The sequence below is a fragment of the Nycticebus coucang genome, chromosome 8 (genome assembly GCF_027406575.1).
Source record: "Nycticebus coucang isolate mNycCou1 chromosome 8, mNycCou1.pri, whole genome shotgun sequence".
Lineage (NCBI taxonomy): Eukaryota > Metazoa > Chordata > Mammalia > Primates > Lorisidae > Nycticebus > Nycticebus coucang.
The window spans coordinates 191,749-205,705 of record NC_069787.1 but is presented as its reverse complement, the minus strand read 5'-3'; the positions used below and the strand labels follow the sequence as shown (position 1 = coordinate 205,705).

At 38.7% G+C, this 13,957-nt stretch overlaps 1 protein-coding gene across 1 annotated transcript in view; it reads left to right on the top strand.

The window, feature by feature from the left end:
- Positions 1–13,957, top strand: part of ALDH1L1 (aldehyde dehydrogenase 1 family member L1) — a 69,508-nt gene that overhangs the window by 24,764 nt on the left and 30,787 nt on the right. Inside the window, exons 10-11 of the mRNA XM_053598570.1 lie at positions 12,061–12,208; positions 13,133–13,252. Coding sequence (XP_053454545.1) covers positions 12,061–12,208; positions 13,133–13,252 — 268 coding nt within the window. The remainder of the gene's footprint in view (positions 1–12,060; positions 12,209–13,132; positions 13,253–13,957) is intronic.

Genomic DNA, 13,957 nt, shown 5'->3' with positions numbered 1-13,957 from the left:
CTCCTTTCCTCTCTGCAGAGTTCGACTGCTCTAGCGCCTCATACCAGGTTAGTCCTGCAGCATTTCTCTTTGTCATTGGCTTGTAGCACTCCAGATCCATCCATGTGGTGCCAGGTGGCAAAAGTTCTCTCTTTTATGACTGAACAGCATCGCATTGTATGTACAGACCACCTTCTCTTTATCCTCCCATTCACTGATGGGCATTTGTACCATTCCACATCTTGGCTCTTGTGAAAGAAAACAGAAGTGCATGGGAATCTGAGATCCTGATTTTGGTTCCTTTGGATAAAAACCCAGCAGCAGAATTTCTACATTGTATGGTAGTCTATTTTTAATGTTTTTGAGGAATTTCCATATTGTTTACTACAGAGGCTGCACCACTTTACATTTCCACCAACAGTGCACAAAGGTTCCAATCTCCCCAAACCCTTTCATTTTCCTTCCTTCCTTCCTTCCTTCCTTCCTTCCTTCCTTCCTTCCTTCCTTCCTTCCTTCCTTCCTTCCTTCCTTCCTTCCTCTCTCCCACCCCCTCCCTCCCTCCTTCCCTTCCTTTCGCTTTTCTAACAGGTGTGAGGTGATGCCTCATTGTGGTTTTGATTTGCATTTCCTGATGATTCACAGTGTTGATCATTTTTTTGTATATTTGTTAGTCGTATGTCTTCTTTGGAGAATTATCTTTCAACGCCTTTTGACCATTTTTTTAAGTTGGGTTATTATTTTTGTTTTGTTTTATTTGCTCTTGAGTTGTAGAAATTCCTTATCTATTTTGGAGATTAAACTCTTTTAAGATGTATGGTTTGCAGATATTTTTTCCTTTTCCATATGTTGTCTCTGCACTATGCTCATTGTTTCCTTGCCTTGTAGTTTGATGTCCCTTGTCTGTTTTTGCTTTTGTTGCCTGTTCTTTTGGCATCAAATTCAAGAAAAAATTGCCAAGAGAAATGTCATGAAGTATTCCCCCTGTGTTCTTTTCTAGGAGTTGTATAGTTTTATGTCTTACTTTTAAGTCTTTCATCCATTTTGATTTGATTATTTATGTGTGGTGCAAGATAAGGGCCAATTTAATTCTTTTGCAAATGGATATCCACTTTTGTTAACATCACTTGTTATAGAGACTATGCTTTCCCCATCTTGTATTTGTGCATCCTTGTTGAAGGTCAGTTGACTGCATGTGTGTAGGTTTATTTCTGGGCTCTCTATTTTGTTCTTTGGTCTACATGTCTACTTTTATACCACTATCATACTATTTTGATTATTTAAGATTGTTTTGAATATTCTTAGTCTCTTAAGATTTCATATGATTTTAGGATGGGTTTTTAAGTTTTGCAAAAAACCCCAAAAAACAAAAACCAAAAAATCTTGGGGGTGGTGCCCGTAACTCAGTGAGTACAGTGCCAGCCATATCCACCGAGGCTGGCAGGTTAAACCCAGCCTGGGCCAGCTAAAACAACAATGGTAACAACAACAACAACAAAAAATAGATTGGTGTTGTGGCGGGTGCCTGTAGTACCAACTTCTTGAGAGGCTGAGGCAAGAGAATTGCCTAAAGCCAAGAGTTTGAGGTTGCTGTGAGCTGTGATGCCACAGTACTCTCCCCAGGGTAACAGCTTGAGACTCTGTCTCATTAAAAAAAAAAATTGGAATTTTAATAGAGATGGCATTCAAATTATAGATCTCTTTGGGTAGTGTTGTTATCTTAATGATATTAACTCTCCCAACCCATTAACATGGATGCCTTTCCATTTATTTAGGTCTTCTACAATTTCTTTCAGTAATGTTTTGTAGTTTTCAGTGTACAACTCTGTTGCCTTCTTGGTTAAATTTCTTCCTGTTTTATTCTTTTTGATGCATTGTAAGTGAATTTGCTGTATTAATTTTCTTTTGGGGCTTTTCATTCCTAATATGGAGAACTGCAGTGAATTTTTGCATGTTTTGCATTCTGTAACTTTGTTAAATCACTTTATTAGTTCTGGAAGTTTTCTGTGTGTATATGGAACATTTCAAGATCATGTCATCTGTGAAGAGATATGATTTTACTTCTTCCTTCACAATTTGGATAGCTTTAATTTCTCTTTCTTGCCTAAATTCTCTGACTGGAACTTCCAGTACAGTAGTCCCCTCTATCTGTGGTTTGCTTTCTGTGTTCAGTTAACCATGGTCTGAAAATATTAAGTGGAAAAATCCAAGAAATGAACATTTCATGTCTCTTAAATTGCATAACATTCTGAGTAGCGTGATGAAATCTCATGCTGTTCTTCATCATCCCACCTGGGACACAAATCATTCCTTTGTCCAGGGTATCCACGCTGTACACACTAGCTACTCATCAGTCCCTTAGTAGCACTGGGTTATCAGATCAAAAAAACACAGTATATACAAATGGTACCAGACTTACAGTGGTTCGGCTTGATTTTTCAACTTTGCCGTGGTGTAAAAGTGATACTTTGATACCATACAACCATTGCTTTTTACTTTCACTACAATATCCAGTAAATTGCATGAGGTATTCAACACATCGTACAACAGGCTTTGTGTTAGATGAGTTTGTCCAATTGTAGGCTAATGTGAATGTTATGAGCAGGGTTAAATAGGCTCAGCTCAGCTCTGATGTTTAGTGTGTTAGATGTATTAAATGCTAAATTCACAAATCTACAGAGAAAGATTTTCAGTGTTTCACCACTGAGTATGTTGGGTGTGGTTTCCCATATGTGACCTTTCTTATATTGAAGATATTCTCTTTTATTCTCAGTTTATTGAGTGGTTTTTAGTTATGAAAGGATATTGAATTTTGTCAAATACTTTTTCTGCACTAATTGTCATGTGTTTTTTCTCTTTATTCTATTAACATGGTATATTTCATTTATTGTTTATTGTAGGTAAACCATCCTTGCATTCTGAGAATTAATCCCACTTGGTCATGGTATATAATCTTTTTAGTATGCTGCTGAAATTAGTTTGCTAGTATTTTGTTGAGGATTTTTCCACCAATGTTCATAAGGGAAATTGGACTATGGTTTTCTTTTTTTGTGTTATCTTTGTCTGGCTTCTTGTGTATCAGGATAATGCTGCCCTCCTAGACTGAGTTGGGAAGTATTCTCTTCAATTTTTGGAAGAGTTGAGAAAAATTGATAATAATTCTCCCTTAAAGATCACATAGAATTCACCAATGAAACATCTAACCTATGTATTTCTTTTTCATTGAAAAGATTTTTGCAGGCCAGGCATGGTGGTTCACACTTGTAATCCTAGCTCTGTGGGAAGCCAAGGTAGGTGGATTGCCTTACCTCACAGGTTTAAGACCAGCCTGAGCCAAAGAGAGACCCTGTCTCTAAAAATAGCTGGGCATTATAGGCACCTGTGTTCCAGCTATTCGGGAGACTGAGGCAAGAGAATCACTTCAGCCCAAGAGTTTGAGGTTGCTGTGAGCTATAATACCACGGCACTCTACACAAAGTAAGACTCTGCCTCAAAAAAAGAGAGAAGATTTTGATTACTGATTCAGTTTTCTTACTAGTTATATTATCTATTGAAATTATATATTTCTCTATGAGTCAGTTTTGGTAGATTGTTTGTTTCTACAGATTTGGTCATTTTATCTAGATTATCAAATTTATAGGCATCAAATTCATCATATGTTTTCTTACGACTCTTTTTATTTCTGTAAAATCAAGGGTAGGATCTCCCTTTAATCTCTGATTCTAGTAATTTGAGCCATTTCTTTTTTCTTCAGTCAAGCTAAAGGTTTGTTAATTTTATTGGTATTTTCAAGGCATCAAATTTTGGTTTGGTTGATTTTCTGTACTGCTTTTCTACTCTATTTCATTTCTTTGTCCTAAACTTAATTATTTTCTTCCTTCTGTTAGGTTTGGGTTTAAATTGATTTCTTTTTCTAGTTCTGTAAGGGATACAGTTAAGATACTGACTTGTGGTCTTTATTCTTTTCTAATATAAGTATTCATACCTATAAATTTCTCTCTTAGTATTATTTTCCAGGTATCTCATAAGTTTTGGTATGTTATGTTTTTGTTTTTCTTTGACTGAAGGTATTTTTAGGTTCCCTTGTAATTTTTTCTTTGATCTCTTAATTGTTTATGAGTCTGTTATTTAACTTCCTCATTCTGTGATTTTTTTTCCAAGTTTTCTTTTGTTATTGATTTCTAGTTTCATTCTATTGTAATCTGAAAAGATACTTTGTAAGATGTCAAATTTTTAAAATTCACTAAAATTTATCCTGTAGCCTAATGAATGGTTTATCTTGGAAATATTCCATGTGCCATTGACAAGAATGTGCATTCTTCTCTTCTTGAGTAGACTGTTTTGGATAAGTATGACTGGTTTATAGATTTATTCAAGTGTTTTCTTCCTTTATTTATCTTCTGTCTGGTTGTTCTATCCATTAGTGAAAGTTGAGCATCCGAGTCTCCAACTACCATTGTAGAAATATTTGTTTCTCCCTTCAATTTCCGTCAATATTTGCTGCATATATTTTGGGGCTATGTTAGGTGTCTATGTGCTTGTAATTGTTATATACTCTTGCTGCATCAAACCTTTTATCAATATAATGTCCTTCATTATCTCTTAAACCTTGTTTGAATTAAAATCTAGTTTGTCTCACAATAATACAGCCAACCCATCTCTCCTTTGGCTGCTGTTTGCTTGGAATATCTTCTTTATCCTTTTATTTCCAACCTCTTTGTGTCCTTATATCTAAAGTGAGTCTCTTATAGCATATGGATGGATGCTTGTCTTTATCTGTTCATTCGACTTGTGCACTGCCAAAAGGAAAGTTTAGTTCATTTCTATTTAACTTAATTACTGATAAAGAAGGATCTACTTCTACTAATTATCTATTTTTTTCCTATATGTCTTATATGTTTTTGTTTCTCAATTTTTATGCTGCCTTTTTTTAGAATTTAGTGATTTTTTTTTGTAGTGCATCACTTTGATTTCTTTCTTCTTTTGTTACCTGTATTTTTTGTTGCTGTTGTTGTTGTTACTTCTTGGTTGTTAACTTGCAATTAGCATCTGAAATTTATACAGCCTAGTTAGAATATACTAACGTGGTTTCTATAGTATACAAATACTCTAAGCCTACATATCTCTGTCCCTTCCTCTTTATATTGTCACTGACATAGTTTATATCTGTACACATTATATATCCATTAATGTAGAATTTAAATTATTGTTTTAGAATTTTTTTATTATATCCTGTGGGAACAGGAGAAAAATTACAAACTATATCAAAAGTACAATAATACAGACTTTCATATTTGCCTATGTCATTACTTTTACCCATGTTCCTTATTTTTAATTATGTCTTCAACTTCTAGTGTTCTTTTATTTGAGCATAAAAGACTCCTTTTAGCATTTCTTAAAGGGCGAGTCTACTTGTAATGAATTCTCTTAGCTTTTGTTTATCTGTAAATGTCTTAATTTCTCATTTATTCTTGAAAGGTAGTATTGATGGTTGCCATCAAGAATAAAATTCTTTGGTGCTGCCTGTGGCTCAATAGGTAGGGTGCTGTCCCCATATACTGAGGGTGGCAGGTTCAAACCTGGCCCCGGCCAAACTGCAACAAAAAAATAGCCAAGTGTTATGGCGGGTGCCTGTGGTCCCAGTTGCTCAGGAGGCCGAGGCAAGAGAATCACCTAAGTCTAGGAGTTGGAGGTTGCTGTCACCTGTGACACTATGGCACTCTACTGAGGGTGACAAAATGAGACTGTCTCTACAAAAAATAAATTAAAAAAAAATAGAATTCTTGGTTGCCATTATTTCCTCCCCACCCAAACTTTAATTATGTCATCCCATTGCTGTTTGGCCTCTACATTTTTTAGTGAAAATCAGCTTTTAATCATATCTAAGATCTTTTGCATGTAATGAGGCACTTTTCTCTTGTCACTTCCGAGATTTCTTTTTTGCCTCTGGTTTTAACAAGTTGGGTATGCTGTATTTTGATGTGGAACTCATTGAGGGTATCTGGTTTGGAGTTCATTTAGCTTCTTAGATGTGTATATTTATTTGTTCCTCAGATTTTGAAACTTTTTGGGCTAATTTCTTCAAACATTTTTTCGGCCTTTTTCTTCTCTGGAACTCCTCTAATGAATATATGTTGGTCTGTTTTCTGGTATCTTACAGGTCCTCAGGCTCTGTTCAGTGTTTTCATTCTTTTTTCTTTCTGCTCCTCAAATTTGATGATTTCAAATGTGCTGATATTCCCTTTGAATACTCAAATCTGCTGTTGAACTTCTCTACTTATTGCACTTGATAGCTCAAGAATTTCCATTTGCTTTCTTCTGCTCCTCCTCCTCCTCCCCCTCCCCATTCCCCTTCTTTATTGTTTGAGATTCATTGAGTGTATAAAAAATTAGGTTATACTGATTGCATTTGTTAGATAAAGTCCCTCTTATAATTATGTCCTGCCCCTGTGTATGCCCACAGTGCCATACACTGTGACCCCCCCATCCCCTTGCCTCCTCCCCTCTCCCCACTTGCTCATTCCCCTACCCCTCCCTTGTATTACATTATCTACTGCCTTCATATTAGAATTGAGTACATTGGATTCTTGCTTCTCCATTCTTATGATGCTTTACTAAGAAGAATGTGTTCCACCTCCATCCAGGTTAATACAAAACATGTAAAGTCTCCATCTTTTTTAGTGGCTGAATAGTATTTCATGTATACATATACCACAGCTTGTTAATCCATTCCTGGGTTGGTGGGCATGTAGGCTGTTTCCACATTTTGGCAATTGTAAATTGAGCTGTGATAAATAGTCTAGTGCAAATGTCCTTATGATAAAAGGACTTTTTTTCTTCTGGGTAGATGGCTGGATTGCAGGATGAAATGGGAGGTCTAGTTTGAGTTCTTGGAGGATTCTTCATACTTCCTTCCAAAAAGGTTGTATTAGTTTGCAGCCCCACCAGCAGTGTAAAAGTGTTCCATTCTTACGGTGGTTAGGTGAAATCTCAGGGTAGTTTTGATTACACTGAGACATAAGTTATCTCTTATAGATGGCTTTCATTATGCTGAGACATAAGTTATGTCTTTTAGATGGCTTTGATCAGGTTCAGAAATGTGCCACCTATGCCTATGTCTTACGTGTTTTAATTAGAAAACGATGCTGAATTTTATCAAATGCTTTTTCTGCATCTATTGGGAGGATCATATGGTCTTTGTTTTTGTTTCTGTTGATATGGTCAATTATGTTTATGGACTTGCTTCTGCTAAACCAGCCTTGCATCCGTGGGATGAAACCTACTTGATCATGATGAACAATTTTTTAATGCGTAATTGTGATATTGGCTAGGATTTTATTGAGAATTTTTGCATCTATCTTCATTAGTGAAATTGGTCTGAAGTTCTCCTTTTTATTTGGGTCTTTTCCTGGTTTGGGGTAGTATAAAGTATCTTTGGTATTAGAATGATGTTTGCTATGTGGAACATGTTGGGGAAGATTCCTTCCTTCTCAAGTTTTGGAATAATTTCTGCAATATGGGTACAAGCTCTTCTTCAAAGGTTTGATAGAATTCTGGTGTGAAACCATCTGAACCAGGGCTTTTTTTTTCTGGGATATTTTTTATTGTTTCTTTGATCTCAGTTCGTAAAATCAGTCTGTTCAAGAAATCTATTTCTTCTTGATTAAGTTTAGGGAAAGGGTGTGATTCCAGGTATTGATCCATTTCTTTCACATTGTTTAATTTCAGGACATAGAGTTTCTTGTAGTGCTCAGTGACAATCTCTTATATCTCTGGGGCATCTGTTGTTATTTCACCTTTATTGTTTCTTATTGAGGTTATTAGAGATTTTGTTTTTCTATTTCTACTTAATCTGGCCAAAAGTTTATTGATTTCATTAATTTTTCAAAAACCCAACTTTTTGTTTTGTTTATTTCCTGAATGCTTCTTTTGTTTTCAATTTCATTAATCTCTGATTTAATTTTGGTTATTTCTGTTTTTCTACTGGGTTTGAAATTAGATTGTTATTCTTTTTCCAATTCTGTAAGATAGTTCATGAGTTTGTTGCTGCACTGTCTTTCTGTTTTTCGAGTGTAGACATCTAATGTGATAAATTTCCCTCTTAAGACTGCTTTTGCTGTATCCCACAGGTTTGGGTAACTTGTGTCTTTATTGTTTTTATGTTGGAGGAATTTAATGATTTCCTCTTTTATCTCTTCCTGTACCCAGCTATCATTCAGCATAAGGCTGTTTGATTTGCAAGTCTTTCTGTGGGGATGAACGTTTTTGTTGGAGTTGAGTTCTACCTTTATTACCTTGTGGTCTGATAGAAGGTATAATTTTTATGGTTTTAATTTTGCTCAGGTTTGATTTGCATCCTAGGATATGGTTGATTTTGGAGTATGTACCATGAGAAAAATGTATATTCCTTAGCTTTGGGATGGCGTGTTCTGTATATGTCTATTAATCCCATTTGTTCTAGGGTCACATTTAAGTCCTTTGTATCTTTGTTTAGTTTCTGTTTAGAGGATCTGTCCACTTCTGTCAGAGGGAACCCCATTATAGAATGTCCTATTTCTCAGACCCATCAAGATCGGTTTCATAAATCTGGGAGCATTTAAGTTGGGTGCATAAATATTTAAAATTGAGATGTGTTCTTGTTGTATTGTTCCTTTAACCAGTAAAAAGTGTCCATCTTTGTCTCTTAACTTTAGTTGCTTTAAATCTGCTTGTATCTGAAAATAAGATTGCAACCCTTCCTTTCTTCTGATTTCCATTTGCCTGAAATATTGTTTTCCATCCCTTAACCCTGAGTATTAATTTGTCTTTCAGAGTTAGATGTGTTTCCTTAAGATGGCATATAGATGGCTTCTTTTGTTTTATCCAATCAGCCAGCCTGTGCCTCTTCAGTGGTGAATTCAGTCCATTGACATTTATCCAGAGAATTGATAAGTGGGGTGGAATTCTATTCATCATATTTTGTGAAAGTCCTTTTGTGCCACTGTGGAAACTATATTTTGATCTTTAGCTTCTGGGTGTTTACTTTCTGGTGTTCCACTGTGATGGTCAGTGTTGAGAACAGGTCTAAGTATTTCCTGTAGAGCTGGTCTGGTTGTTGTGAATTTCCTCAGTGCTTGTGTATCCACAAGAATTGATCTCTCCATCAATTTTGAAACTTAGTTCAGCAGGATATCAGAATTCTGGGCTGAAAATTGTTTTGTTTAAGAATGTTGAAGGTGAATGACCATGCTCTTCTGGCTTGGAAGGTTTCAGTTGAAAAGTTTTCTGTCATCTTAATGGCTCTGCCTCTGTAGGTCAGTTGGCACTTACTTTTGGCCACTTGCAGAATTCTTTATTTCATTTTGACTTTGGATGGGTTTATTACAATGTGTCTTGGAAAGGCTCTGTTTTAGTTGAGATGACCTGAGGTTAGATATCCATCTGAAAGGAGTGTGTTGGGGTCTTTAGTAAAACTTGGGAAGTTTTCATTTATGACAGTCTCCAGTATGGCTTCCATTCCTTTGGGACAATCTTCTTCCCTTTCAGGAATCCGTATTATTTGCATGTTTGACTGCTTCATGGAGTCTTGTAGTTCTCTAAGCTCCTATTTTGCTTTTGCTGTCTTCTTTTCTGCCTCTGCAACTACCTGGATTAATTCAAAAACTTTGTCTTCTAGCTCTGAGGTTCTTTCTTCTCCTTTCTATATTCTATACATTTCTCATCTGATTTTTGGTTCTGTCTTTCTATTTTCTTGTCCATTCATTTTATTGCCTTTATCATCCATATTTTAAATTCCCTTTCTGTCAAGTCCATTAGTTCTTTATAGGTAGAATCTTCTGCAATAGCTGCCTCATTGGTCTCTTGGGGTCACTTTCGGTCTCTTGTTTGGTTTTCCATGTTGCCTGAATTTTCCTGTTGGTTCTTCCTCATGTGCTCTTCCTTCTTGTTTACCTCTTTGTCCTCCTTTTTCCTTCTCACTGCTTCCTTTGTCTCAAACATAAGTCCTTGCTCTTGATGACAGTATGTTGTAATATGTCTCCAGGACTCCAGGTAGCACTGTGGACTTTTTAGGAGACAGAGAGCACAGTAGCAACTTCTATGGTCCTTATTCCAAACTTAATTGCCTTTGGTGATCACCTGATTGTTTCCTCAGCATTCAGACCCTGCCAGGTTGGAATCTTAAAGCTCACAAGAACCTTCAGGATTCTTCAGACCATTTGCTTCAGACCATTTGACTAGACTCCAGATCTCACAGTGCCTCCTGACTCCAGTTCCCATGGGGTGTGGGAGTCCCTCAGCCTGTCCCACAAGTGGAGTTCTGATCTGGCCAGGTAGAATTAATATGACTATGCTTTAGGCCTTATCTAAGACCTTCTCATGACCTTCCCACAGTGGCAACCCCCTGGCCATCGAGACCTTCTCAGTGTTGCTGCTTCATCAGCCACCAAACCAATGGCAAATCCACTCCAACTGGCATTCAAATCTGGTTGCTGTATACTGTTTAAGTCTGCTTACTCTTCCAAGTGTTCCACTCAATGTGCAGCTTCCCCCAACAACTGGAAACTTTAGAAAGGCTTTCTCCAAAACTGGACTTCTATGAGAGGCCAGCTGGTTGGAATCACTTGCATAATTCATCATATTTCCACTGCTCTGGATCATCTGATGTATCCAGATTACCACCTCCTCACTGTGCTCCCTGAGCTATGACTCTGGGTAAGGTCCCTGTGCCAGGTATGGCTGGGTTCTCTCTTTTTCCCCAATCATTCTAGGAGAACTCAGCTGAACAATCCTTCTGGTCTGCCATCTTGGTCTGCCCCCTCCTCCATGTGGTTTCTTATTGTAGCTTCTATCTTTCTATTTATAATCTCATTTTGTTTATGCATTATTTTCTTGATTTCCTTTAGTTCTTTATTGATGTTTTTCTTTAGCTCACTGAATATATTTAAGACAGTTGATGTAACGTCTTTGACTAATAATTTCAATATCTGTTCTTCCTCAGAGATACAGTCTTTCAAATTCTTTTTAGCCTGCAATATGGGCTCTTATTTCTTTCATGCATTTTGTAAATTTTGTTAATAATGGGACATTTTGAGTGTTATGTTGTGGTAATTGTGGAAATATAATTTCCCCACTCCTCAGGAATTGCTACACTGTACTTGTTGAGGGCTAGAGTCATTCATGACTTTTCCAAATTGTTTTTCCAAGGCATGTATTCCTTCTTGTGTATAGCCACTGAAGTTTCTGTTCCATTGTTCTTGCAGCCAGCCAGTGGTCTGACAAAGATTTTCTTAAATGTCTCACTCCCAAAATGAAGGGAAAATATTTCTTCTTTAAATCTCTTGGAATGTATTTCAGCCTGTGAAAGTTGAAACAGTGGCTGTGATGACCTTTCAGCAATCAAAAGCAACATCACAGCTTACAATACAAACCTGATAGTAGGAAGACAAGATCCTTATAGTTCACCCTGGCTTCCACAAGTTACTTCTGGAATATGGTCCAGTGCCCCCACAGCTTCCTACTGCAGAGACAGAGGAATAGTAGCCAACACCTCAAAGGGTGAAATTCCCTGAAATTTATTGACAGTTAACAGCATCTTCATAAATCTTTCTCCTTGATGCTTCAGACCATTTGACTAGACTCCAGAATTCAAAAATATTTGATTCAGATAGTTTTTGTAAGTTGAATAGTTGTTTAGGTAGGGGATGGATTTCTGAAGCTTTCTACTCTGCCATCTCCTGTCTCAACATAGGCTTTTACTTATTTTGGTTAAATCCCTGAGAATGAAATGGGAAGGATATGTTTAAATATATGTATGAATTTAATTTTTAAGATGCTCCCAAAGTATTTTCCAAAGTAGTTGTACCATGAACATCCTACCAACAGTGTGAGAATTCCATTGTGCTCAGTTGATTTGCACCTTTCACAATACTTGGTATGGTTACGCCTTTTCATTTTAGACATTCTAGGCTCATGGCCATTTCTTGGGAGTTGGATGGAGCCCCCTTCTAGGTAAAGGGAGTTAGTATTGCTACCTTTGCCACTGGAGCAATGCAGGTCTACTACACCTCCTCCCATGCTCCCCATCTTTCTTTCTCATTCCTACAGGCTGGTAGAGGAAGTGAAGGAGCTGTGTGATGGCCTGGAGTTAGAAAATGAGGATGTTTACATGGCAACCACCTTTGGGGACTTCATCCAGCTGTTAGTGAGAAAGCTGCGAGGGGACGATGAAGAGAGCGAATGTGCCATCAACTACGTGAGTCCTGGACTCTCCATAAGGCACAATCCTGCAACCCCCAGGCAGCTGCCTTTGCAGAGCCATGATGACACATGGAGGAATCCTGGATGTTAAGAAAGCCAGGAGCCCTGCTCTCCCTGCACCTGGGATACCATAGTCCTAGGATAGCCAAGGACACTCAGCCAAGGACCTAGTTGTCTGCTACCATATCGGCCAAATTCTGAGTCCCAAGATGTGAGACCAGGATACTAAGAAGAGACTTTTAGTTACCAAAGTAGTAGATAGTAGAAGAGACTTTTAGTTAACAAATGAGCCTACACATTCAACTTATATATATGGAAATGTAATCAGTAATTAAAAATCTATTTTTAAAGAAAATTGAGAAATTTCCCCTGGGTGTTTTGCTAGGCTACCAGTTCCCATAGGGACAAGCTTTGGTATAGTTTGGTAGTTTGGAACAAACTGATGAAGAAAGTACAGGGAGCCAAGGTGGACCCCAGGTTGGCCTTCAATTGCAGGCCAACAATTGAGCAGATCTCAGAACAGAGATGGTGGCCCAGAGGCATTGTGTTTAGTGAGGAACTACCAGTCCACAGTACTGTCTGGTGGCTCACAAGGACCCTTCCCTCAGTGGCTCACTGGCTCTTCCTATGGGCTGAGAATCCTCCCAGACAGAAGGCTGAGTGACCAGCCTGAGGCTGCACAGCGAGGAGAGGCAGTGCTGGGATTCCACCCGGGCCTCAAAGTATATGACTGTCATCTCTTCTGATCACTCAATTGCCATTGCTGCCCATGTGATGGCTCCTCAAGCCCCAGCCCCTTGGTTGTGTATGTGTGTGTTTACCTCCCCATCTGTGAGTTTCCCATGTGCCCATGTGGGTCTGTGCTGGTCACTGTGTCCCCTGGGAAGAATCACACTACAGCTGAGGACTTGCTTTCCAGGTAGAAATGGCTGTGAACAAACGGACTGTCCGAATGCCCCACCAGCTCTTCATTGGAGGGGCATTTGTGGATGCCGAGGGTGGCAAGACCTTCGAGACCATCAACCCGACTGACGGAAGTGTGAGTGCAGGCCTAGAACTCCTCCTCTGCCCCACTCCCCCTGCCTCTACATACCTGTCCCCTCCTGCCCTACCTGGCCTCTGGGGGTCCCAGCCCAGGGGCCTCTGCTTAGATGCGAGCCTTTGAGATGACAGGAAAGGGACTTGGTCAGTTTCCTGTCCATCTTACAAGGACAGAGTAGGGTGAGATTGGGAACAGCCTCTGAAGTGTCCTGTGCTTGCCTTAGAGACAGGGAGCAGGGTCATCCTCTGGGAAGAGATCCCACTGTTGCCTCCCCTCCACATTCCAGCATAGCCCCAGTGAGGACCCAATTCCTGATACCTTGTATGCCATACACTCTTTCGGGAGCTGAATCCTCTTTGCCACACTTTCATGACTATGACTACATGAAGTTGTGAGCCAGCACCATGCATTGTAGCTGAAACACAGGATTCCTGGAGCAAGACATACTCTTATGGGTGCACATGGATATTTTTCTATTTCATCCCAGCCCATAGTATCACTGCAGGACCCCTGCAGAAAATGGAGCAGTTCAAGGGGAGTTTTAAGAAAGAGTGATCTAAAAAGGATGGGCAGGACTTAGGGGCACAGAAAGGATGTGTAGGACCCTTGGGGCTGGGGTTCCGGGAAGCAGCTATGGACAAGGCTCCCGGCAGGTACTGGAGCAGAGGTGGGTGTGGCTGTCCTAGTGGCCAGCAAGGAGGT